The 26,103-nt window shown below is 46.2% G+C and overlaps 1 protein-coding gene across 1 annotated transcript in view; it reads right to left on the bottom strand.

Moving 5' to 3' along the window:
* LOC144753513 (VPS10 domain-containing receptor SorCS3-like) overlaps nucleotides 1–26,103 on the bottom strand; it is a 2,605,581-nt gene that overhangs the window by 307,884 nt on the left and 2,271,594 nt on the right. Inside the window, exon 20 of the mRNA XM_078641177.1 lies at nucleotides 11,334–11,467. Coding sequence (XP_078497303.1) covers nucleotides 11,334–11,467 — 134 coding nt within the window. The remainder of the gene's footprint in view (nucleotides 1–11,333; nucleotides 11,468–26,103) is intronic.

Raw genomic sequence — 26,103 nt, 5'->3', positions numbered from 1 at the left:
CGACAGGAGGCGCATAAGAGGCGCGCCCACCCTGCAGAGCGGGGGAAATCTTTCTTGGCGAAAAGCTGACCCTGCATGCTGTTTTGCCCTTATTGCGCTACAGGACTACCCCCGCCTCCCGCTGCACGACTCCCGCCGGCTGAGGAGACTGCCGCCGAGCGGAGTGCGGGGGCCGGTAAACTACAATCCCCAAGAACCCCTGCGCCAGCAACACCTTGGAGGAGCGACAGGAGGCGCATAAGAGGCGCGCCCACCCTGCAGAGCGGGGGAAATCTTTCTTGGCGAAAAGCTGACCCTGCATGCTGTTTTGCCCTTATTGCGCTACAGGACTACCCCCGCCTCCCGCTGCACGACTCCCGCCGGCTGAGGAGACTGCCGCCGAGCGGAGTGCGGGGGCCGGTAAACTACAATCCCCAAGAACCCCTGCGCCAGCAACACCTTGGAGGAGTGACAGGAGGCGCATAAGAGGCGCGCCCACCCTGCAGAGCGGGGGAAATCTTTCTTGGCGAAAAGCTGACCCTGCATGCTGTTTTGCCCTTATTGCGCTACAGGACTACCCCCGCCTCCCGCTGCACGACTCCCGCCGGCTGAGGAGACTGCCGCCGAGCGGAGTGCGGGGGCCGGTAAACTACAATCCCCAAGAACCCCTGCGCCAGCAACACCTTGGAGGAGCGACAGGAGGCGCATAAGAGGCGCGCCCACCCTGCAGAGCGGGGGAAATCTTTTTTGGCGAAAAGCTGACCCTGCATGCTGTTTTGCCCTTATTGCGCTACAGGACTACCCCCGCCTCCCGCTGCACGACTCCCGCCGGCTGAGGAGACTGCCGCCGAGCGGAGTGCGGGGGCCGGTAAACTACAATCCCCAAGAACCCCTGCGCCAGCAACACCTTGGAGGAGCGACAGGAGGCGCATAAGAGGCGCGCCCACCCTGCAGAGCGGGGGAAATCTTTCTTGGCGAAAAGCTGACCCTGCATGCTGTTTTGCCCTTATTGCGCTACAGGACTTCCCCCGCCTCCCGCTGCACGACTCCCGCCGGCTGAGGAGACTGCCGCCGAGCGGAGTGCGGGGGCCGGTAAACTACAATCCCCAAGAACCCCTGCGCCAGCAACACCTTGGAGGAGCGACAGGAGGCGCATAAGAGGCGCGCCCACCCTGCAGAGCGGGGGAAATCTTTCTTGGCGAAAAGCTGACCCTGCATGCTGTTTTGCCCTTATTGCGCTACAGGACTACCCCCGCCTCCCGCTGCACGACTCCCGCCGGCTGAGGAGACTGCCGCCGAGCGGAGTGCGGGGGCCGGTAAACTACAATCCCCAAGAACCCCTGCGCCAGCAACACTTTGGAGGAGCGACAGGAGGCGCATAAGAGGCGCGCCCACCCTGCAGAGCGGGGGAAATCTTTCTTGGCGAAAAGCTGACCCTGCATGCTGTTTTGCCCTTATTGCGCTACAGGACTACCCCCGCCTCCCGCTGCACGACTCCCGCCGGCTGAGGAGACTGCCGCCGAGCGGAGTGCGGGGGCCGGTAAACTACAATCCCCAAGAACCCCTGCGCCAGCAACACCTTGGAGGAGCGACAGGAGGCGCATAAGAGGCGCGCCCACCCTGCAGAGCGGGGGAAATCTTTCTTGGCGAAAAGCTGACCCTGCATGCTGTTTTGCCCTTATTGCGCTACAGGACTACCCCCGCCTCCCGCTGCACGACTCCCGCCGGCTGAGGAGACTGCCGCCGAGCGGAGTGCGGGGGCCGGTAAACTACAATCCCCAAGAACCCCTGCGCCAGCAACACCTTGGAGGAGCGACAGGAGGCGCATAAGAGGCGCGCCCACCCTGCAGAGCGGGGGAAATCTTTCTTGGCGAAAAGCTGACCCTGCATGCTGTTTTGCCCTTATTGCGCTACAGGACTACCCCCGCCTCCCGCTGCACGACTCCCGCCGGCTGAGGGACTGCCGCCGAGCGGAGTGCGGGGGCCGGTAAACTACAATCCTCAAGAACCCCTGCGCCAGCAACACCTTGGAGGAGCGACAGGAGGCGCATAAGAGGCGCGCCCACCCTGCAGAGCGGGGGAAATCTTTCTTGGCGAAAAGCTGACCCTGCATGCTGTTTTGCCCTTATTGCGCTACAGGACTACCCCGCCTCCCGCTGCACGACTCCCGCCGGCTGAGGAGACTGCCGCCGAGCGGAGTGCGGGGGCCGGTAAACTACAATCCCCAAGAACCCCTGCGCCAGCAACACCTTGGAGGAGCGACAGGAGGCGCATAAGAGGCGCGCCCACCCTGCAGAGCGGGGGAAATCTTTCTTGGCGAAAAGCTGACCCTGCATGCTGTTTTGCCCTTATTGCGCTACAGGACTACCCCCGCCTCCCGCTGCACGACTCCCGCCGGCTGAGGAGACTGCCGCCGAGCGGAGTGCGGGGGACGGTAAACTACAATCCCCAAGAACCCCTGCGCCAGCAACACCTTGGAGGAGCGACAGGAGGCGCATAAGAGGCGCGCCCACCCTGCAGAGCGGGGGAAATCTTTCTTGGCGAAAAGCTGACCCTGCATGCTGTTTTGCCCTTATTGCGCTACAGGACTACCCCCGCCTCCCGCTGCACGACTCCCGCCGGCTGAGGAGACTGCCGCCGAGCGGAGTGCGGGGGCCGGTAAACTACAATCCCCAAGAACCCCTGCGCCAGCAACACCTTGGAGGAGCGCCAGGAGGCGCATAAGAGGCGCGCCCACCCTGCAGAGCGGGGGAAATCTTTCTTGGCGAAAAGCTGACCCTGCATGCTGTTTTGCCCTTATTGCGCTACAGGACTACCCCCGCCTCCCGCTGCACGACTCCCGCCGGCTGAGGAGACTGCCGCCGAGCGGAGTGCGGGGGCCGGTAAACTACAATCCCCAAGAACCCCTGCGCCAGCAACACCTTGGAGGAGCGACAGGAGGCGCATAAGAGGCGCGCCCACCCTCCCTCGCGGGACGCCGGGCGAAGCCCGGGCAAAGGGCGGGCCGTCTGTGGCAGTCCAGGGCAGGAAGAGGCAGGGCAGGGCCCCCCCTCTTACGTCGGACCTGAAAATTGTCTACAGGTATTTATTCACTACCCCGGTAATCGAGTACTGACTGTTTAGCCACACGGGCTGCACACTGGACTAACCTGGTGGATAGGGGTATTAGAAGTCACTTTACATCAAAACACTCAAATAGGAGTGGTATAATGGCTGGCAATTTATTGAACTCATCGCTACCTGCTACTCTAGGAATGAGTATATTGGGCCCTCTTGATAAGTTTTTTGCACGGACAAAAAGGGATATAGATAGAGAGTTAGAGTTGGCTGAGCGGAGAGCAGAGCGACGCCTTTCTATCGAACTACTTAAACAGACACCCTTACAATCCGCCGTAACTGAGGTTACTTCAACGCCAAATAACTCTATAGTGGGTGAGATAGATTCAGACCTATTCAACACAAATGACATCCCTCTAATTTTTAAAGAAGGTCCACCTGAAATAACACAAAAGGAGCATGTTAGCCCAATTATTATCACCCAAAATTCACAGACTTCAGCCGAGGTTATTGTATCGCTTTCATTAATAGACCTGGATGCAGATGCGGCATGTCACACCTTGCCCGTAGCCACATCCCCTTTTGAAGATGGGAAACAAGTGAATAAACACACAGATAAACCTGCAGCTGGAACTATACAGAGTAAGAGAAGTCGTGAAGTATGTCATTCCCCGCCAAGGAAAAAGGCGCGAAAGGCTGGGAACAGAAAAAGGCCTGAATCCATAAAAGCGCCACTGCCCCCAAAGAACTCCAATAATAAAACTCTCAAGGCCACTGTGAAAGAAGTACCAAGTAAGATACAAACAGGGGAGAGTGTGCCTTTATTTAGCAAGACACACGGAGGGCTTATAGAGGACATTGAATATCTTCTTAGATCCTTTATGCTCCCTATCTTGGAGAGGGTAAAAATGCTGGGTAAAACCGTGGATCGTATCTTGGAGATCCAAACAACCGAAGCCATGGGACAGAGCAAAGGGGGAGAAAATGGTCAAGCAGACACGCATTTAACACAGAACACAGTGACTCACACTAAGGCTCAGCCACAAACAACCTTAACTCATAATGATAAAAGGGTGATACCGACGGGAACTCTGGCACCCCCGGCGGGAAGAGCTATGACTATGACAAAAAAGGCCCCCGCAGTGGTAGAGACAAGGGAAACAACTAACCCCCCTCAAACTCTATACAAAACAAAACATCTTAAAAATGTAGATCTACCCCCCGAGTCACTAAACTATGTCATTATATTGACTGGGGTCCCCAAGTTAACAGAGGGTAGTATAGAGCCTGGCACATCCCTAAAAAACAAAGTAAACCACTGGCTGAGGGCTAACAGACCACTCCCACCACATTTAAATGGGGAAATTATATCTGTTAGACGCTGTGACTGGGTGGGCGTGAGACCAAAAGAAATTGAAGGTGATGTAATCATCATAAATTTCAGGGATCACAGGGTAGTTAACCATATCTCTGATTGGTTTTCGGGAAGGCAGGATGGCTCTGTAGCCACCCGAAATTTGAGTTATTTCTATCCTCAAGGTATGATGAAGCCCCGTACCCAACCTCCAAAATGGAGTCACCATAACTCCCGTGCACCAGCTAACTATAGACAACAACCCAGCTTAGATAGTCACAGGTACAATGAGCCGCCACCTGGCTTTTTGCCACATCACCCCAATAGACTTGGACACAGCCTAAGTAGGGACAGGTATTACGATCTGCCACCTACCCCCTTGCCGCAATATCCCAACATGTGTGAGTATGGCCCAGGTAATAACCATTACAGGTACCATGACCTCCCATCCACCTTCTCGCCTTTTCATTCCAATGAGTTTGAGTATGGTTTAGGTAATAAATATCACCATACAAACCCAAATCCTTATTGGAATATTCCTCTTCATAATCTCTTTGAACCACTTTCGGGCCTAGATTCAAATGATTGACTTACTAAATCCAAAATTAAAACAAAAGAAAATAAGGTGAGGGATAAGGAAACTACACATAAGAGTCCAACATCTGACAAAGGTTCAGGAAGAAAAAGAAACACGACCCTAGACTCTGAAATAGGGATGATGAATAAAATTAAAAAGGCAAATTGTACAAAGGATAAGGGCAATGAAATCTCAACAGAGAGGGAAGCTAGGAAGAATGCTGGGGGAGAGGCAAACCTGATAACTAGAACAAAAGAACGGCTAATAAATGTAGTAACGTGGAATGTGTGTGGGATTGCCAACAAAGTGACAGAAACTCTTTGGGGTGAGTTTGTAACCAGTATTGACATACTCTGTGTCAGGGAAACCTGGGCTTTAAAGGAGGTGCATATAGAGGGTTTTAAAACTTTTTATGTTCCCGCAGTAATTTCCAACCATGGCAGGAATAAAGGGGGTCTATGTGTCTACGTGTCCAACCGTTTAAACACCAGTACTAGTATAGGTAGATCCACGTCACCCTACTTTCAATTTGTCACGATTGATTTAAATGGTAGGAGTGTGCTGATAGTTATTAATTTCTATAACAATATCGAAAATGCACACTTCAGGGAAGTACTAATGGAAGTGTACAAAGAAATGAGGGAGGTAAAACCCTTGAAAGGGAAGGAATTAATCTGGATTTGGGTTGGTGACTTTAACGTAAATATATGTACTAGCGACACATGTGGTTTTGCAGAATATGGGGTGGGGGAACAAGGGGAGAGTAGTCATTTCGCTCATCATTCTAAAGGGGAAATCCTAAATGATATTATGGCCAAGCTTGATCTAGGGTTTGCAAACAGGCTATGTTACCCAAAGGTTGACTTCACTTCAACCTTTATGGCAAGAGGATTACAGTCAACTATTGATTTCATAATTCTACCAAATAGGTTTGGTAGTAGTGTTATGAATTTTGAAACCCTTGCTATGGGTCTGAGCGATCACCTGCCGTTAAAGATGGTACTTAACATACAGGATGTTAAAATAAATACACTAACTGAGATTTTAACATGGACCCAGAACTTAGAGGTAGCACGACGAAATGGTATTGCTTTAAAATGGAGCATGGCAGACCCGGAAAAAATTATGCAAAGAATAGTCCATGAGGCTCTCCCATCGCTACTTGTATGTTTAGAGGATAATCCCACAAGTGGAGAAATACTGGAGGCCTTTCTTAACATTACGGAAACTATAAAGGGTGCTCTGACCAGAAAGTGCCTAAAAAAGCAAAACACTCCAATGGGGTGGTTTAACACTGAATGCACTAAGGCACATAATGCGCTAAAAAAGGCCCTAAAAGACCCAGTAAGGGATCCTGAGACTATCAGAGTATTAAGGAAAGCGTATAAGGTTACAAGAGATCAAAGGAAGAAAGCACTCAAGGAGAAGGCTTGGCAAGATTTATTGGAGGCAGAGGAAAGCAGAGACCCTAAGCAATTTTGGCAGGTAGTTAACTCACCATTTATTAATAACAAGGCGACAGCTAAAATAGATATAGCTATCGATGAAAATGCATGGGTAGAGTTTTTCTCTAATTTGTATTGTGACCCGCTAACCGAGCCACAATTACCAAGTAAGTATCACCCGATCCCACTAGAGTTCGAACTAGAGGAGGTCAAGGTTGCGATTAAATCATCTCAAAACAATAAAGCCCCGGGCCCAGATGGAATCCCAAGTGATCTCTACAAAATGAACACAGATCTCTGGGCACCTGTATGTTTACGTGTAATGGGGGCATGTTGTGATATTGGTTTCATTAAAACCTGGGCAGAATCACTGATTATCCCTATATACAAAAAGGGGGATAGGGAAAGCCCATCAAATTATAGACCAATATCACTACTGGACTCAATAGTAAAAATTGCAGGAAGAGTAATCCTGACTAGGCTCCAGGACTGGGCTGAAGATCAAAATATCTTGACCCCAGTACAATATGGTTTCCGACTAGGGATGGGTACTGTGGAACAAGTATTAAACTTTGTTCTTTTGCAGGGGAAATATACCAGTGCAAAAGAGGGGTGTTTCTACGCAATCTTCGTCGACCTTTCGTCGGCGTTTGACTGTGTTATACATGATAAACTGTGGTTGACATTAGAAGAAATGAAAGTGGATTCTTCGATAGTCCTCTTCCTAAGACAATTATATTCGAATGCCTCTGCCAGAGTAAGGTATGGGCTGGGGGGGGAATGCACAGGGTCTTTTCGCATACGGAAGGGGGTGAGGCAAGGGTGTGTGCTGGCCCCATTCCTTTTCTCTCTTTACACTAACAGCTTGGAGAGGGAACTGGGTGCCAGCAACATTGACTCTCCTAAGGCCGGGAATACGCAGATCAGCTCCCTTTTGTATGCGGATGACGCTGTGTTGATGGCAAGAACAAAGGTCGGCGCGCAAAAAGTATTGCATAGATATATAACATACATGGAAGAGAGGGGCCTCAACCTGAATGCAAAAAAGTCCTATGTGATGGCTTCTGGCAAAGGAGGAGCCAGATGTAAACAACTTAAGGCGGCAGGCACCCTACTACAAGCCACAAAAACATTTCCATATTTAGGGGTCACAATCGAGGCAACAGGGGGATGGGGCCCCGAGGTAAAAAACAGAGCGCTAGCATTTAAACGCTCAGTTGCGGCGATAAAGCATTTTGCCAGTAAATTGGGTAGAAAACAACCTGGTATAATGCTTAACATATATGTGGCCAAATGTAGAAGCATCGCCCTGTATGGGGCAGGGATATGGGGATATCATGACGTGACGATGCTCCAGATTATCGAAAATATTTTTTTTCGCTACCTTCTGTCCCTTCCGAAAAGTATTTCAAGTTACAATTGCCATGTAGAAATAGGCATGGACTATTTGACAGATCTGATTAAAATCCAGCCAATCCTACTCTGGAGGAGAATTTGGGCAACGCAAGAACTGGCTCTCAATCGAGAAATTATTCTGGATGTTAAGAAATTAACCAACGCAAAAAGAATCAAATGGCTTGAGTATGTGAGGAAAGCCCTGACGGACATTGACAAGCCAGAATGGTATGAAAAACCTGAATTAATTGTGAAAATTCCTAAAAAAACCTTAAAAAACCTGTGCATGGAACATTTTAATACCTTAAGGTTTGGGAATGAAGTCAGTAAAAGAACTGTTCTCGAACATCAGCCGCTGTTGATTACCCTCAAAATGCAACCCTACCTAACTCTGACCATTTTGGGATTTGAGCGTTTTGTCCTAATCAGATTCAGGTTCAATATATTTCACCGCCTGGTCTCATATCCGGAGAAAAATGACTGGAATAGAACTCTGGCCCCATGCCCATGTGACAACATATCTATCCAGTCTACCTTCCATTTGGTACTTTTTTGCAAACTGTATAAAAAAGAACGGGCGAGATGGCTGAAATCTTATCTTAGAGATGGGGCTTGGAGGCAATGTAGGCCAGCTTATTTAGATCTCCAACAATTAGGAAACCCCCTATGTATTAGCACTATGTCGATGTTTTTAAAAAGCGTCGTAAAATCACGGAATCTATTATGAATTTATTAATTATCGATTTACCACCATACTTGGATTTAATGTTGTTTTTATAACTATTTATTGTGTGTATCTATAATGTGTAATTTGTTTACTATGTACTGCTTCTATGATTTTTTACTTGGTGAAAATCGAATAAAGTATTTGTGTTTTTTGAGCAGCAGATGGTCACTAATTATGTTTAATTAATTTGTACTTCATCCATGCTCCACTGAAGGAATGGAACTGACGCAAAAGCTGCTTTGAAGAATGAAGATGGAACAAACCAATGGTAAGCAAGGGTGGGCTCAAAGGCCTTTATGTATACGATGCCCATGCAGCAAACAGTGCATGCACGATATTAGGCGAGGCCTAAAAAGTTAAATGAGATTTACTGTAAATTCATTTATTCTGTGGATTTATAGACCCGCAGTCTACTATATCAGCAAAGTTGGCATTTTTCATCCCATGAGAGGTCAATGAACCTTATCGACATGCCCAGTCTATGAAGAGCTGTGATATGAAGAAGACAACATGCTAACACTTAAAAAAACAAATACATTCTTGAATTATATGTTTCGCCTTTGCTCTGCAAGCAATTCAGTTTGAGACCCTTGAGTGTGTTCATTATAGCATGATGATGAAAGCTCAACACTACATGAGAAGGACTTGTGCAGTTATATCTGCTCAATTTCCTTTTATATTTGCGTTCCTCCAAGTGTGAAAAGCCGCAAAGAATGATGCACCATAAATATCGGCATTCTGGAGCACACATGTGACGATGACGTCACTGGAGTACACTTACACAAGGTTGGTTGGTGTTAGTGCATCACATGCATACACACACCCTCACACACAGACCTACTTATAAACCCACATAAAGTAATCATGCCTGACCCATCCTTGCATGGATGGCATGTACATACTACCTACCTCTGTCTGTCTTTCCAAAAGCCATGATCGAGCTTGAGCCTCGGGAGTGAGTTTGTTTATTTGTAAGAATCAGTTGGCTAAAGGTTTCTAAGTTTTCACACAGTGCAGAGCTCTGGTATTAGTTCTTTGTGACTTTTATAGCCGAACATGTATTTTTCTGAAGCTTAAAGGGAGAGGAGCACACATTTTTTGTTTCTTCTCTATCAGAGCATGTGAATTTTTATCTTTTACATTGTGTTGTCTTTTATATGGGAACAACATGAAGGAAAGCGTAAAGTTGCTAGGATTTTGACCGATAAATAAACCTTTTATTTACTGAAAGTATATATCTTATTAAATTGGAGATGAAACACTTTTTTTCACTATGGGCCTCAATTATAAGGAAGTCATGCAGCGCAGCAAAACCGCCTTGCTGCGTTGTACTGTACTGCGTGACAGGGAAAGGGAAGGAATGCGCCATATTTAAAGCAATACAGCACATTCTTGTCCATTCCCTTGCGCTGGCACCCATTTGGCAGCCTAGCGTCAATGCAGTAACCCTTGGACCATAATGCAAGGATGCCTCTGTAGCATGTAGGATTGTTTTGTAATCCTGGGAGGCATGCTCCTCTTATTTTTTGTGCAGCAGAAAGCAGCACACACAAAAAAAGGAAGAAATAAGGAGAAATAGAGATATTTCTCCATGTTACGCCTCCCCTGGGAAGGTGTACGTTTTTGGTGCATCCCCACATTTACAAGTTCTTGTACATCTGGGGATGTATAAAAATCCATGGGAGTTGTGTGGGAACACCCGCGCAACGCCCATGGAAAAGCTTCCCAAGGCAGAGTAATGCAATGCAGTGATTTGTGCTGCGTTGCTTTACTCCAGATTTTTTAAGCCAGTCAGAACCATGCAAAGTGGCTTTGTGTGGCTTCAAAAATCTGACTTAGCGGTTTGCTTCCCGTATGTACCATGTTGCATGGTGCAAACGTGGCACAACCACACTCATAAATTAGTCCCCATGTCTTTAACATTGCTTACCTACAAAAAGATAACTTAGCTTTTGTGAACATGTTTGTTACCTAAATTCGGATCTCTTTAGTCTAACTTGAGTGATAAGCTATAACCTGTCCTTCAAAAAAAAAAAAAACATCCTCATGGCAGCAAACACCAACATATGCCTTTAATTTGAAACTTGTGACACCATATTCTGACTGTGGATATAAAGGGGCTTGTCACAGAACAACAAAAGAGCAGTTGACCAACAGGAAGAGAATTTACTTGAATGTCTTGAATAAACTTTTGACAATAGGGAATACTCTGCCACTCAGTTGTAACAAATACTCCCTGACATTTTATCTTATGCCATTTCGAATGGATTGACTGCTGTATTTAATTTGTTGTAATTGCAAAGTGCTTCGTTGCCCCTTCGAATCTTTCTCGCACTTTAACCCCTCCCATGCTCGTGACGGAACCGTTCCGTCACGAGCCTCGGGTGGGCTGTGCTGGTGACGGAACGGTTCCGTCACGGCCCCGCCGCCGCGCCTGCGCGGCGCGTTCTATTGAGCGGGCGGGGCCGTGACGGAACTGTTCCGTCACAAGCACAGCTCACCCGCGTGCCGTGACGGAGCGGTTCCGTCACGAGCACGGGACCGCCGCGCCACCGCCCCGACCCCTTAGCGCTGCGGCGGAATAGCCGCCGGAGCGAAGGGGTTAAAATAGAACAATTCGTGCTAATAGCCAAATGACAGCATGTATACAACCAGGATAAGTAAATATAACCAGCTAGCTCACAAGTTTTCGTTCTTTGATGGACAAAAACAATTAGTCATTCAGCTTTTGCTGTCTGCCTTCATTACATTGATTCCACATTAAGTGATTGTCAATAATACATTCCCAAAATGTCATACCTTTGTATTATTTGCAATCCACCAAAAGTACGTGAGTGTTCCAGTCTGGGTAGGCCATACCACGGCAGTGATATTAATTTCTTTGCTTTTGATGGCGACAAATGGAACACTCAGGTGAACATGTTCGATTGGACCTAAAGAGGAAGGAAAAGGGCACGTTACTTCCAGCATTGTTCTGAATTCCATTCAACGGTTTTAATGCTTGTGATTGGTTCTCATGAGCACAAGAGAACCAGAGCCTCGGCAGGAATAGTGATAATGCATATTAAATCCATACAATGCAAGTTCTGAATAGAATTGGGTAAAGACGCATAGATATTAATTTTAAATCATAAAAAATAGCCATAACACAGTCTTAACTGATTGCGCACTTGCATTGAAAATACGATTATATTTGACTAACCAACTTTTAAATATAAACAAGCAGAATGATAATACAAGGCAAGCATTTTGACAAGTGCATATAACTAAGAACACAAAAATCCACTTGTTTAAATAATTCCTCCATACCTTGTAGCGAAGATATGCATTTCTGCATTGCAGATTTGAAATAATATATTACTTCTCCAATAAACAGGAGAAACTGAATCACCCCAGGCCTACTAAAACGGTGCTCACTTCCACTAGATTTATAATGTGGCCATGAATTGCCCCAACATTAATTGATCAGAGGATACGAGAAATGTTGACACTTTTTGAATATATTCTAAGAATGGATGCTGTTCTCTTTGGCCCTAAATATATTTCAGTGTCACTCTCTGATCCGGTTAGAGAGTTATTAATTTCTCTAGATCAAAGGTGATCAACGTAGGACCAGAACCGTAACATATTTCTAAGTTAGATACATATCTTAAATATACATGCAAGCAATCTAAATGAAGTAATATATCAACATAATAGCATAATAAAATCGGAAATAGATAGGACCATTCTGGGTCTATGATGTACCCCTTTTGGGTTGCACTTTCGTGTAAATCTGGTAATCAAGTGTGTTGCAGAAATATGCCTTAATCTAACAGAATATTGCCATTCATCCACCATTACTGAAATGATGTGTTGGAACCTGATATTTTCCTTTTCCCTCTAAAATATTTTAGAGGTGTCTTTGGAAAAAGCCAAACACGGCTCCTTTTTTCTTGCATCTTTTCTATATATAAATTAAGTACACTGTCTTTCTTTCCAACTCGTGATCAATGTTAACATAAACTGCCCTAACCCTCGTGTATACATGTTTTTAAAAAAACTAAAGAATGAGCCCTGATAAAGGTCAGTTCAATGAGACTATAAGCCGAAATATGTCGAACTTTGATCATCACCTGCATTAGTTAAAAGTGAATGAGACCCTGACAAAGCCTAAAGGCATGCGTGACACTTCAGTGGACGTGTATGTGGTCACTCCTTTTTTGGAACAAAAGAAACAATTCTTTTTTTTAAACCAGATTTGTGATAAGCCTTTCTGTGCAATGTCTAAGAAGCAGCAGAATATTTGTCATGCATTGTTTGTGAGCTTTTGGCAGCACCCAGTGTTTGTAATGGGGGAAAGTTCATGTTTTTCACAGGCAGTGCAAATAATGTCTTATATTTCTTCACATAGGTTTTGCACCACACTTACCATCATTACTAAAGTGTTTAATTCTCTCCATATTTGTGTCTGTGTCTCCATATTTGTGTGTAATGTTAAAATGTGCATATTTCTGTCGTATTTCTATTGTGCAAAACTATCCAAAAGGCAACAGAACACTGCACAGGGTCAAGCTTCTTTGTCTGTGATTAATACATTTTGATATACTGTTCTTAAGGTGCATCTTCAACTCTTTCCTAAATTTGGAACAGCACTGGGGTGATATAGGGATGTTGTTCCAGAAGCCTGGCACATAGCTTGAAACAAACTGCTGCCTTGTTATTTTCTTTTTTACACTGCTTAGTCTTCAGTTTGATAGTGACCTGGCAGAAGGTATAGAAAGATCCGTGTCAGATGGTGAGCTTGTCTGCAATTATGCATATGGAATATGAAATTATTGTTCAGCCTTATATAAGCATGTTTATTAATATATATAAGAGAGACTATGTGTAAGAAATTGGAGTATTAGTTGAGGACCCACCTCAAATAATAATGACAAGCCTTATCAGGATGAACCATTAAGTCAATAAATAAAGCAGTGCTTAAGAGGTAGCTTGCAACAAAGCATTTAAACGTAACTTAGCAGCAATATGTAAACTATGTATGCAGTACTAAAACAGTATTGAAGTGAAAATACAACACAAAAAAAATCCCAATTCAACTTGGAAAAATAGGTAATATTTCAATAAATAAAATTACAATAATCCAATAAGTAGAACCAGATATATGAATTCTTAACATTTGTATAAAAATAGCAGTAAAAAGAACAAATCACCAACTGACAGGGTCAAAGTCAAAAGGTAAGGATGACCGTAATGGAGCACGGGTGGGATGTAGGAAACAGATTCACTGCGGTGGAAAGTTTACCTTCTGAGTTAGAAATTGTTATGGTGGAAAAGTGGTTGTTAAGTCGTTGGAGGAGCAAGCTTCTAGCTGAAACTGAAGTTGGGCTGAACAATGATGGGTTGCTGAAGAGTGGGGTTCCGGTTAAGTTGTCGATAAAGGTAGGAAAGCACTGAGCAGGGAAAGTCCATGCCCAGGAAGGCATCGATGACGATCAGATGCTGCTTAACGTTGGTCCTGATGAAGCCCTCTACATACAGAGTTAAAACCTTTTCTGGAACCCTGGTCCTCAGCCCTGCCAAAGCTACAGCTCCTTGGCTCTCTATGCACTCAATATTGGCAAGAATAACAACTGCAAGCTCTCCTCAACACTCGACACTCATGGACCTTGCACCTGTCAAAACTGCCACCACTCCTTCAACCCCATCCAAACACTGCAATGCATCCTCGTCAACGTCCGCTCCATCCACAGACACGCCATGGAAATATGGAACCTCTTCGACAGCACCCCTCCTGACATCGCCTTCCTCACCGAAACCTGGACAAATACCACCTCAGGACCAGACATCGAGATTGCCATTTCGGACGAATACCAAATCACCAATAAGGGCCACCCAATCCACCCCAGTGGAGGCATCACCATCGTCCACAAAACCAGCCTCCGCTTGAGCACCTACACCAACAGGCCCACAGACCTAATGCAACACCTCCACTTCAAGTTACAGGCCAACCCGTCCATCATCCACTGAGGCACCCTCATCTACAGAACCCAAGGACCCCGTGCACATTTCTCTGACTCCATCACTGACATCATCATTCCGCATGCCATCACCTCCACTGACTCCACCTTGCTGGGAGACCTCAACTTTCACCTCGACAATCGCCAGGACCCCAACTCCACCCCCCTCCTGGACAACCTTCACATCATCAGACTCAAACAGATCATACCAGAACCAACACACTCAGCAGGACACACTCTCAACCCAATCTTCACAGCAGGAAACTCCATCACCTTCAGCTACACCTCCGAACTCTCATGGACAGACCATTGCTGCATCCACTTCACCCTCAAAGCAAACATCTCCCGCAGACACTCACTCCAACTCCAGCGCAGAATTGGAAAAAGATCTCCAACAACCAGCTCGCCGCCTCCCTCAGTGGCTCCGCTCCCACTGCCACAGATGACGGCCCCACCGCCGACACCTGTACCCTACACAATTGAATCACCGACTACGCCAACACCGTCGCCCCTTCAATGAATCCTCTAACCCACACGCTAAGAAACCCAAGCAGACATCAGAAACTACAAAGCAGCCACCCACCACAAGCTCATCAGACAATCAAGGAAGAAAGCACTTTGAGACAGACTCTTCACCCACGCACACAACAGCAAAGAACTCTTGGGTATCATCAAAGACTTTTCCCAACCCAACATTGAGACTACCGACATCCCACCCCCCCCCCAGGACCTCCGCAACAGACTCAGAACCTTCTTCCATCACAAAACCCAAAAGACCATCTAGGACAACTTTGACGACAACCACCTCCACAAGGAACCCACACTTACCGCTCCCTGCACCACACAGCCGACACTGGACAGCTGGACCACCCTCAGCAGTGAAGACACCCTAAAGACTATGAAGACCACCAATTCCGGAGGCCTCAGAGACCCCTGCCCCACCACATCTTTCACAGAGCCACAGACATCATCGCCCCAGAGCTTCAAAGAATCATCAACCGCTCCTTCGAAATCACCACCTTCCCCGACAACTGGAAACAAGCTGAGATCAACCCTCTCCTGAAGAAACCCTCGGCAAACCCCATCAACCTAAAGAATTCCAGACCAATCTTCTTACTGCCGTACACGGCGAAAGCAATAAAAATGTGGTCAACAGCCAACTCGCCTACTTCATTGACGATAACGGCATCCTCGACTCCTTCCAATCGGGCTTCAGGAAGAACCACAGCTGAAAACCGTCTTTATCACCACGACAGATGACATCCACTCCCACCTCAACAGAGGAGAGACTGTGGCCCTCATCCTCCTGGACCTCTCTGCAGCCTTTGACACAGTCTCACACGCATCCTAACCCACAGACTTGACGCAGGAATCGAGAACAAAGCCCTTGGCTGGATCTGCTCATTTCTCTCTGACAGAACATGAGTCAGGCTCTCTACCTTCCTCTCAGATCCCACACCGACCACCTGCGGAGTCCCCCAAGGTTCCCTCAGCAGCCTCACCTTGTTCAACATTTAAATGGCTCGCATCCATTGTCAGGTCATACGGACTCAACATCGTATCGTGTACAGACGACACTCAACCAAACCCAACATCTCCAAACACAACTTTCAAGAAGGAATGGAAACAGTCGCCAGGAGGATGAAGAACAGCTGCCTACAACTTAACATGGAGAAAACCAAAGTACTCATCATGGGTCCACGCCTGGAACAACACCTGGTGGCCCTTCGCTCTTGGGAACCCTTCCCACCCATGGACCACGCACCCAACCTCAGAATCATCCTGGACTCCAAACTCAAATTGGACCGCCAAATCAATGCTGTCTCCTCATCCTGCTTCCACACCCTCAGTCTCCTACGAAAGACCTTCAACTGGAGTCCCTCAAACACTGGAAAACTGTCACCCATGCCCTCATCAGCGGCAGACTGTACTTCGGCAATGCACTCTACGCCGGATCAACAAGAACCTAACCCGCAAACTCAAGAACATCTAGAACGCCGCAGCCAGACTAGTTCTCAACCTACAAAGCCACTGCCTCATCTCCCAACACCTGTAGGCACTACACTGACTGGCCATCTTGAAGAGAATCACCTTCAAGCTACCCACCCATTCCCAAAAAGCCCTTCACAACACCGGTCCCGCCTAAATGAACCACCGCCTCTCGTTCATCGCACCCCAAAGATCCCTTCGCTCAGCCCAGCTCTCCCTTGCAACGGTGCCATGCATCAAGAAGACCAGAAAAGGAGGCCGTTCCTTCTCCTTCCTCACGGCCAAGGCCTGAAATATCCTGCCTCTCCGCCTCTGCCAGACACCAACTCTCTCCAAGTTCCTGAGGGACCTCAAGACCTGGCTCTTCGACGAATTGGCATGAACCCCCAGGAGCTGCGCCCCACCCCTCAGGGCCTTAAGACCCTCTCGGGTGAGTAGTTATGTTCACCAAACCCCTGATTGATTGATAGATTGATTGATTAGAAGTCAGATCTTCTTCAACGGAGCAAATCAGCAAGCTGAGGTCAACCAGCAATGCGATGGATACAGCTGCAGCTTATTCATTGACCCCAGACCCAAAGACCAACTTCTTGCAGTTTAAGGGCAGGAGGAAGCTCAGGAAGAGGATGGGCACAACCCCCAGGCCATACTGTCAATGGTGGAGCCCCCTTGTCCCACTCCCAGTGCCCTCTGTCCACTGTCTGGGAGAAATACACATCTAACCACAAGGGAGCCAGCAGAGGTCAGGTGACAGCTGGATACTGGCATGAAAGCCTTTTTGTTATAGGCAGGAAATAGACAACTTTCTAAAAGCGTCACTTTCAAAATAATAATATAAAATCAAACTTGACCAATAAGTTGGATATTAAATTACTATTATAACGAGCTATTGAATCATTTTTTAACTATCTCCTCCCCTTCGAACTGAATAAAGCCCTTATTTAAGGTAGTAGTGTAAACCAGCATTAACTAGTGGGAGTAACAGCTTTGCCACAGTGAAAAATACCTTTGTAGGTTTTTCACTGTCAGGACATGTAAAACATAACTTATACATGAATGACTTTTAAAATACCAAGCACTCTGCCCTATTCTCATTTTAGGGACTTCCCTTCGAATGATTTATAAGTATACAAAGGAAGGGTTAGGCCTGGCTAGAGGCTTATTTTGTCAGGACGAAATCGCAGTTTTAAAACTGCACACGCAGGCTGCAATGGCAGGCATGGGACATGTTTTACAATGTTACTTTATTGGGTGGCACAATGCGTGCTGCAGCCCATTAGTAGCATTTAATATACAGGCCCTGGGTATCAGTAATAACAAATATTAGGGCTTATAAGAAAATTAAATGGACAATTTGGTGTATGTCAATTCTCTCATGATTAAAAAGGAGAGCACAAATACTTCATTACTGGTTAGCCAGAGCGAAGTCCAATGGCCAACAAAAAATTGTTACCCAAAATATTGGAAGAATCTGGAAGAAGGCCACCCAAAAGATGGCCATTTCCAACACATTGTGTGCTACCTATGAGACTGTTTAAAAAAAAAATCATATTTTTTAGAGTGAACAAAGGATACAACACATGCAAATAAAAGAGTTCATAGATGGAATACATTACCAGATTCACAGCTAATCAGTAGGCGGAGAGCTTACAATTACAATCATGTAGCGCTGTGAAGTGATGAGGTGATGGTGTCACAGGTACCGTTGAAAGATACCTGGTGCGCAGTGACCAAGCAGAACTGCGCTCAGTGGCGGTCACAGTGTAATGTAATTGTGCATGTAGGTAGGAGGGATAAGGTTAAATGAGGAGGATGGATTATGTAGAGGTATCTAACTGCATGCCTTAGCAATTTGGTCCCAGTTTTTTCCCATTTCCAAGACCTTGTCAGCCAGCGTCCCACCGGTACGTGAGGTGCATGCAGTACTGAGTGGTTGGAGAATGAGTGACAGGGATGTAGACTTGCGTCTTAGGTGCAGGTGTTAGTTGTTGGTATCTATAGAAGTCCAGCTCTGGCTATCTCAGGTGTATTGTGCGATTCTGACCAAGGGGAAAGGGATCCCTGATGGGGTTTCTGAAGGTCTATGAGCAAGCCATCTCAGGTGGATGCCAGTGGAATTTTGCATAGTCCCAGAGCATCCTCTCACCTTGGTGCCACACTTTCTGCTTGAACCCAGTTTGTGAAGGAGCAGAGCCATGCTTCCCATGATGGGGGTTCAGGGTTTTTCCACTGTCTCTTGACCAGCTGTTTGGTGGTAATCAGGCTCAAGTCTATGAAGTGTGATGATGCTTTGCATTTTTTGGATCTGCAGAATGGGCCTCGGATGCCTACCTCCCAATCATTCACCATTATGCATTCAGTGCTGTCTGAGAGATGAGTAGTGATTGCTTGCCAGTAGGGTGCCAGAGAAGTGCAGCCCCATAACATATGGATTAGGTTGGCATTCACCAACTGGCAGTGGGAGCACTGAGTATCTGTGTGGCAACAATATATATTTTTGTTATCCGGTGTGAGAAATGCCCATTGTGTTATGTAGAGCTGCATTAGGCGAAACCTTGCATTTCTGGGTACGTGGACCGATCCCTCCAGGATGTTCTCCCAGTCCTTGTCAGTGCTGTGGTGCTGTAAGGCAGTATCCCAGTGACCTTTAAGTGAAGTCAGTCGATGTGCTGCATGTGTGCACAAAGAGTCCGTGAACCACTTAATAAGGCGCCTCCCCATGCTCATGGTGTGGATGTATTAGACAGTGCGGTGTGTTGCAAGTTCCTGCTATATATCGCCCCACTGTGCCCTCAGCTCCACAAGCAAAGATGAATGAACCAAAAACTGCCCCTGTGGAAGTCCGTCTGACACAAGCTCTGTAAATGGAGTCAAACATAAGGCGATCGTTACAAAGATGGGCAATCTTTGTAAAGATCGCCTTATGTTTGCAGTCCCGTTTCTTGCCAGGCGAGGGGATCCGCACTCATGATGCAGTTCTGGCCTTTCGGTGTGCCCAGGATGGGCAAGGCAGGAGCATACGGGGCACAGTCCCCAGTAAGGAATAAAGCACATTTAAAGCACCTGCTAGCATCAGCTGTTCAGGGGTCTTGTCCCGGCTCCCGAGGTGGCATAGATGTAGAATGGACAAGTTCGAACAGGCCTGGTGGTGTGTGGCTGTGTCTTCTATGTGTTGCCCGCTCACCCATCTGGCCACCCACTGGAGTTGAGCTGCCAGATAGTAATGTTCTATGTGGGGAACTGTGAGGTCTCTCTGATCCACTGACAAGCACTGCTTAGACAGCACAACCTAACAGTGAGCGCTGTTCCAAATGAGATTACATATCATGCGCTCAAAGGAGGGGAACACAGGGGTGAATGTAAAGTGGCTGATTCACAAAGGAGTATAAAAGCCTGGGAAGCACCACCATTTTCAGTAGGGCAATACGGTCTATAACCGTCAGTGGTAGGCTCTGCCAAAATGACATCTGCGAATTTATAGCACATACCGCGTGTGTGTCATTACCATCCAGCAGGTCATCATGCCGATGGTAGATCCAGACTCCAAGATAGCGAAAGATGGCAGGATGCCCTTGAACATTCTGACCAGTGATGGTTAGCTCAGGGTCGGTTGCAGTTGGATCAAATGGGTACAAAGATAATTTTGCCCAGTGACTTCGAGGTCTGACAGTGACGCAAATTCAGTGAGTGTTTTAGCGATATCATCACGGCACGCCCTAATGTCCCTTACATAAAGGAGGAGGTCATCCACATAAATCAATTCTGAATGCATTCTGTTACCAAGCGGTATGCCCACATTGCACTTTCACATCAGAGGGCCGCCACTAATGGTTCCATGGCTAAAGAGAACAGGAGCAGAGACGAGGGCAGCCTTGCCTGGTACCTCGTTCAATGGGTACTGGGTTGGACAAGTAGGGGCCTGCTTTCAAATCTGTCTTGGGTAGGGTGTATAAAAGCTTTATCAGGCACAGGTAATGATCACCTAGAATGCACCTGGAAAGGATAGCAAATACATAATCCCATTCTATGTATCAAATGCCTTCTCCAAATCAAGAAACAGGCACCCCGAGAGCGGCCATTGCTTTGGTGAGTACCTGGCCACTTGAAAGAAGTGGTGCAGATTTTGAGATGTACTACGGCTTGGGACAAAACCATTTTGGTCAGTGTGGACCAATGCACGGACCAGAAGGCCAAAGCGTTCCACCAGTATTTTGGCCAGGATTTTATAGTCGGTGTTCAGGAGCACCAGGGAGCGATATGAGCCTAATAGCTCTGGGTCCCGGTCTGGTTTTGGCAAGGAGACAAGTAGGGATTCCCACAGCAACGGTGGTAGTGAAGATGCCTTCTGTGAAGCCTCGTAAAGTGCTAATAAGTGGAAGGCAGGTCTGCTGCATAGAGCTTGTAATGTTTAGCCCGCAGACCAATTGGGCCAGGGCCTTTCCAGGTGGCCAGCGCTCTAATGGCCTCTCGCACTTCATAGAGAGTGATCGACTCATCTAGCTCGGCCCATTGCTGCGATGTGATAGTGGGAAGGGGGAGAAAAACTCCTCCAAGTTGTGAGGGTCCGCAACAGCGAGCGAGCCATACAGTGCTATGTGGTGCTCAACGTACGCAGCGTGGGTTTCCTTTTGAGCGTGAAGTAGATGGCCAAGTCTTGCGCACAGCACAAGGACTGGCTGGTGCAGTTGTTCTTGTCTGATTAGCTATGCCAGCAAGCAAGCGGCTCGGTCTGCGGAGGAGTGAGTAAGGGCAGATTGGGCGGCGTAGTTTTGGCATGGAAGCATGCTTGTGTCTTGCTGTGGTTGAGTGTTGTATAGATACAATGGGGGATCCATGTGTCCCTCAGAACCTGGGTAAGTGTAGGTAAAGCTACAATGGTTCTGTCAGATAGACAGCAATTACATCGCTAAAAAAGATGAATCTTGTTACGAATACTTTATGTGACTCTCTGCGTAACCAATATGCCAGAGAGTACAAGTGGGCTAAATCACAGCACGTAATAACATGAATATTGGAACTCAACAATCCAACAAAAAACTCCATATTGCTTGCAAAAATTATTATTATTTGTTATTTTTGAGTCTTCCCCAAAAAATTCTAGGGTCTTCTTTGGGACAAGTGGGAGTGTTGACTGCCCAAAAAGTGGATTACTTGCTGAAGTGTTAGGGTTTTCACTTTATGAAGCAATCTTCACTCCCTGCACTTACCTGATACGTGCAGATCCTCGGCCGGGTTCCACCCAGCAAGGGACGCTTCAGCGAGTAATCCACTTTTTGGGCTGTCAACACTCCCACTTGTCCTGAAGAAGACCCGCCATGACATTCCAATAAAGCTCTGTCAGGGTCAAAACATCGACGATAACACATCGCTCAGTCTTAACAAATCTCTTGGTGTATTCTATTCTGTGGCCCTGCCACAACCAGAGGTATTGTCTTTGTTGTTGTTCTGACCATTCATCAACTTGTACATACTTGTATATAGCTCCACTTGTGTATTATATATGGACTGCACAACCAGCACTGAGAACCCATTGTCACTTTGAATCACTTGTCACTTTACAATTGCACCTCATCTTGACAACCCTAGAAAAATGTATTTCTAGAAATGTTTTTTGAAAACTCAAAAATAACAAATAATAATAATTTATGCAAGCAATTTGAAGTTTCTTGTTGCATTGTTGTATTCCAATATACATGTTATTATGTGCTGTGATTTAGCCCACTTGTACTCTCCGGCAGTCTGGTTACACAGCGAGTCACATAACGTATTCGTAACAAGATTCGATATCTGTTAGGTGCCGGTGGTTGAGCCAGTCCCCTAGCGACTGAGCATTAGATGTTGCTGTTGTGTGTGAGGGAAAGACCTGTCTAGGGCAATTTCGAATACTGCATTGAAATCCCCTCCTATGAGCCAGGGTAGGGACCACCAACGTGCTAGGATACCTGATAGAGAATGCCAGTATATTGCCTGCTCGGTGTTAGGAGTATATAGCGCCCCAATTATCATGTGCCGGCCATCCAAGTGGCCATTCATGAAGACATATTGCCTGACCGTATCGGTCATTCTTCAACATGCAGTGGGATACCTGGCCTCACTTATATCTGTACTCCTCTGGTGTGTGATCAGTATCTTGTGGCGTACACCTGCATGCGCCACCTGCATCTGAGACAATGATTTTCTGGCAATGTGAGGTGCATTTCCAGCAGCACCGCTATGTGTACTGACTGACATTTAAGGTGGGCGTATGTGTCATAGCGACTCGAGGGGGTATGCATCCCCCTCACGTTCCAAGAGACTATGATAATGGACGATAACATTCATGAGGGAGAGCATGGGTGATCATGTGTCCGGCATCTGGGAAGGGCCGAGATATTGGTCACTTGTGCAAGCAGGGGACTGCGCCTAATGGAATTTGCATAATTTGGGCATGGGCATCGTCATGTTGCAATTCTCAGAGCAGAGGTTGGGAAGAGGAAGAGAGGGGGAAAAGGAGAATGAAGAGATAAAACGGGGAAGCAAAACGCTAGTTAACTGTGTTAGAGCAGAGGGACAACATGTATCCGCCTAAACTGTAGTGTAAACATCTCACTACAACAAACGGCTGATTTTGCTGGAAGGCTAAGTGATGTGACGTGTTGGAGGTGTCAGGGGTGTTCTCTGTGTGATTGTGCTGCAGGCCCCCAGGTGCTGCTGTGCTGCGCTCATGAGATTGTGTACCGGTGTGTAAGTGGAGCAGAGGAGCAATGTCTGGGTACCCATAGATTGCCACAGTAAGTGACAGGCGAGGTCTGGCAGGGCAAATCTGATGTCGCACCCCAAGATTGTGTGCTTTAACAGCTGCATCCACAGTGTCATGGCCCACATCCAAGTGTTTACTTGCGCTTCAGCACCATGGCTGTTGGCGTCTATCCATGGGCACCAGGCTTGTGCTCGTCAGTGCACTGAGGAGAAGAAGGGGAGCGAGACTGAAAATGTCAGTTTCCACAATCATACTGTGACACATTCATAAAAAACTTGCTCATGCGTACTTGCTCATACATCCAAAAGAAAAAAGGGGAAAAGGGGAGGTCGTTGTTTGAAGTGTGTAAGGGTGACCCTATACTATTTAATCTCTTTTTGCCACAGTATGATTGTGGAAACTGACATTTGAAGTACGCTTGATTTTTCCTTCCAATTTTTCTTCCTATTACACTCATGTACATATTCACACATTTTATATAGAAAATAGAAGTCCTCCTCCCTAATGAGAACTGAATGTCTCCGTTTGATTAGAAATAATTGTCAAATATAGAAGTCTCTTGAAAAAACAAAAAAACATAATAATATTTTTTTGAAACAATAAAAACTTTTTTGAAAGCAATCTTGGACTGAAAGAGTGGTCCATGCAGATGAGCTGCTTGTTCCTCGTTTTGCAAAAATGTAAAAAAAAACTGAGCAGTACTGGCACATTGTTTTGTTGATCATATCACAGACTAGGCATGCAGAATACGCTCCAGCTGGATTTGTGCTGGGCGTTGGACTGGCCTTACACAAACCCCCGGACCATGCAGGGCTCCCCCGCCCAGAGCCCTCACTCAGGCTGCCGAGCACAAAAGGAATGGCTCATTGGCCTGGATGGGCGTAGACTCCGCAATCAGACAGAAATTGATGCAGGCCTGGGCCCGATATGGTCCCCGGACCCAGCAGTGCTTCCCTCTTTTTCACCGGTCACCCGCCCGGGTCATGGATTGGGCGCGGAGCTCTGGGCAGGTGACAGGGTGACATCAAGATGGGGAGTTGGCCGGAGAAGATGGGCAGACACATGGGTCAGGCATGCGGAAGATGTTCCAACGGGGCTCTATTGCCATAGATCTCAGCTGAGGCACAAGTTGTCAATGTGAGCATGTCAATGTGATCAGATTAGGAGGGCCGGGGCACGGAGCCCTCTCAAGACGCTTCCGCCATGTTAGCCAGTTGGCCACGCCCGCTGTTGATAATGCAATCAGAAGTTTAAGGAGTCTAATTGTTAATCTATATATCATATGAGCCACAGTCCTAATATGTATTGTGACTAAATTCCCAAATATCCCAAACAATCTCACCTCCAAAGATAACATGCTTTCCGTGAGGATTCCCAGGCTCACACTTAATAGCTTGACACAAGAAGAAAAGTGTTTCTCAGAGAGAAATAAAGTATTTTAAAAAGGACATAGTTAAATAAAAATATACTTATTAAAATAGTAATGCAGCAAAAGTGGTTCTACTAAAAAAACACAAAAGGACTTTTTACTTGTGGACAATGCAAGTGTACCATTTTAGTGCTATTCTGCCTGTAGCCTCCTCTTGAGAGTGAAGCCATACAGTTTATAGGATTTACTCCGCAGAACAGGCTACTTTGCATCTCATCACTAAATTATGCCTGGGACATGGGACTAATCATTATTTCGATTTGCTGCTAACATTAGGCTATATGTGATCAAACTGTGGGCAATCCGTTCAGCAACCTAAAATGTTATCTGGAACTGCAAAATGCACAACTTCTGAGATTTACATCATCTCTCACTCAAACTATCTATTTAAACCATTGTGCTAGTTAGTAAGTGATGGTGGGAGGTGTGATGGAGTTCAGGATACCATGACAATTAGCATTAACATAGGTTTACGAAAGTGCCAAGGATGGCAGAAATGACATCACTTACCTTTGACCCTCTACTTCAGCCTTATCCCCTTAAAGCCCTACCAAGTGCTATTGGGTCTTAGGCAAACACATTTATTAAAAATTGTACTTTAAAACAACTTGAGCTCTGCCTGCCTAAATACTCTAAAAGCCCGTTTGCATGAGCTTCCAAATATCATCCACCGCAACTAATAATCCACTTTCTCACAAGAACTAAATGAGGTCCATAAACCGAATATCATATCAAGTGATAAAGGTCACAACAATATTATTCTAATATTTTCCTAACATTTCATCATTAACCCATTATTTCTGAAATGTGACAGGCTAGGCTTAAATCAGCCATTCATACCAAAGCACCATAAGAGGATGTTCTGCTTTCTAGATATCTCCGGGCCTTTTCTTCTTTTTTAAAGCGATAGATACAGAACAAAGCACCATAATACATGTTTTACTATCTTAGAGTCAAAGAAATTACATTATAAAAATAACATTAACAATTCAAGGCAATGCTCTTTTCATAGCAACGTTCCCAAACTATATGCTGTGATATTCACCTTACTGCTGACGCCAGACCCGGAAAGTTCATTCAATGCACCTGATTGAATACTGACAAACCCTGTCAGACAACATTACCTTCAAGTGACAGATTACAAATTTAGAATTTCTCAACTGGGGAATTGCTACAATCAACAGCAACACAGGATAGTCAGCGTGTAAAGATTAAGGCTATTTGCAGCTTCACTAAAGGTTAAACAAATTAGCATTTTCTACATCCGTGTTAACTATAGAAAAGGAATTCTAAATAAACTCATCAAAACAATTCTTATAGAACGATTTTTAACAAAAAACGTGCCTTAATGAAAACGTGGCTGCTTGTTTAATTTTCATATTATGTACAAATTCATTATGCAAGTGCTGG

The sequence above is a fragment of the Lissotriton helveticus genome, chromosome 5_1 (assembly GCF_964261635.1).
Source record: "Lissotriton helveticus chromosome 5_1, aLisHel1.1, whole genome shotgun sequence".
Lineage (NCBI taxonomy): Eukaryota > Metazoa > Chordata > Amphibia > Caudata > Salamandridae > Lissotriton > Lissotriton helveticus.
This window is presented reverse-complemented; position numbering and strand designations above follow the sequence as displayed.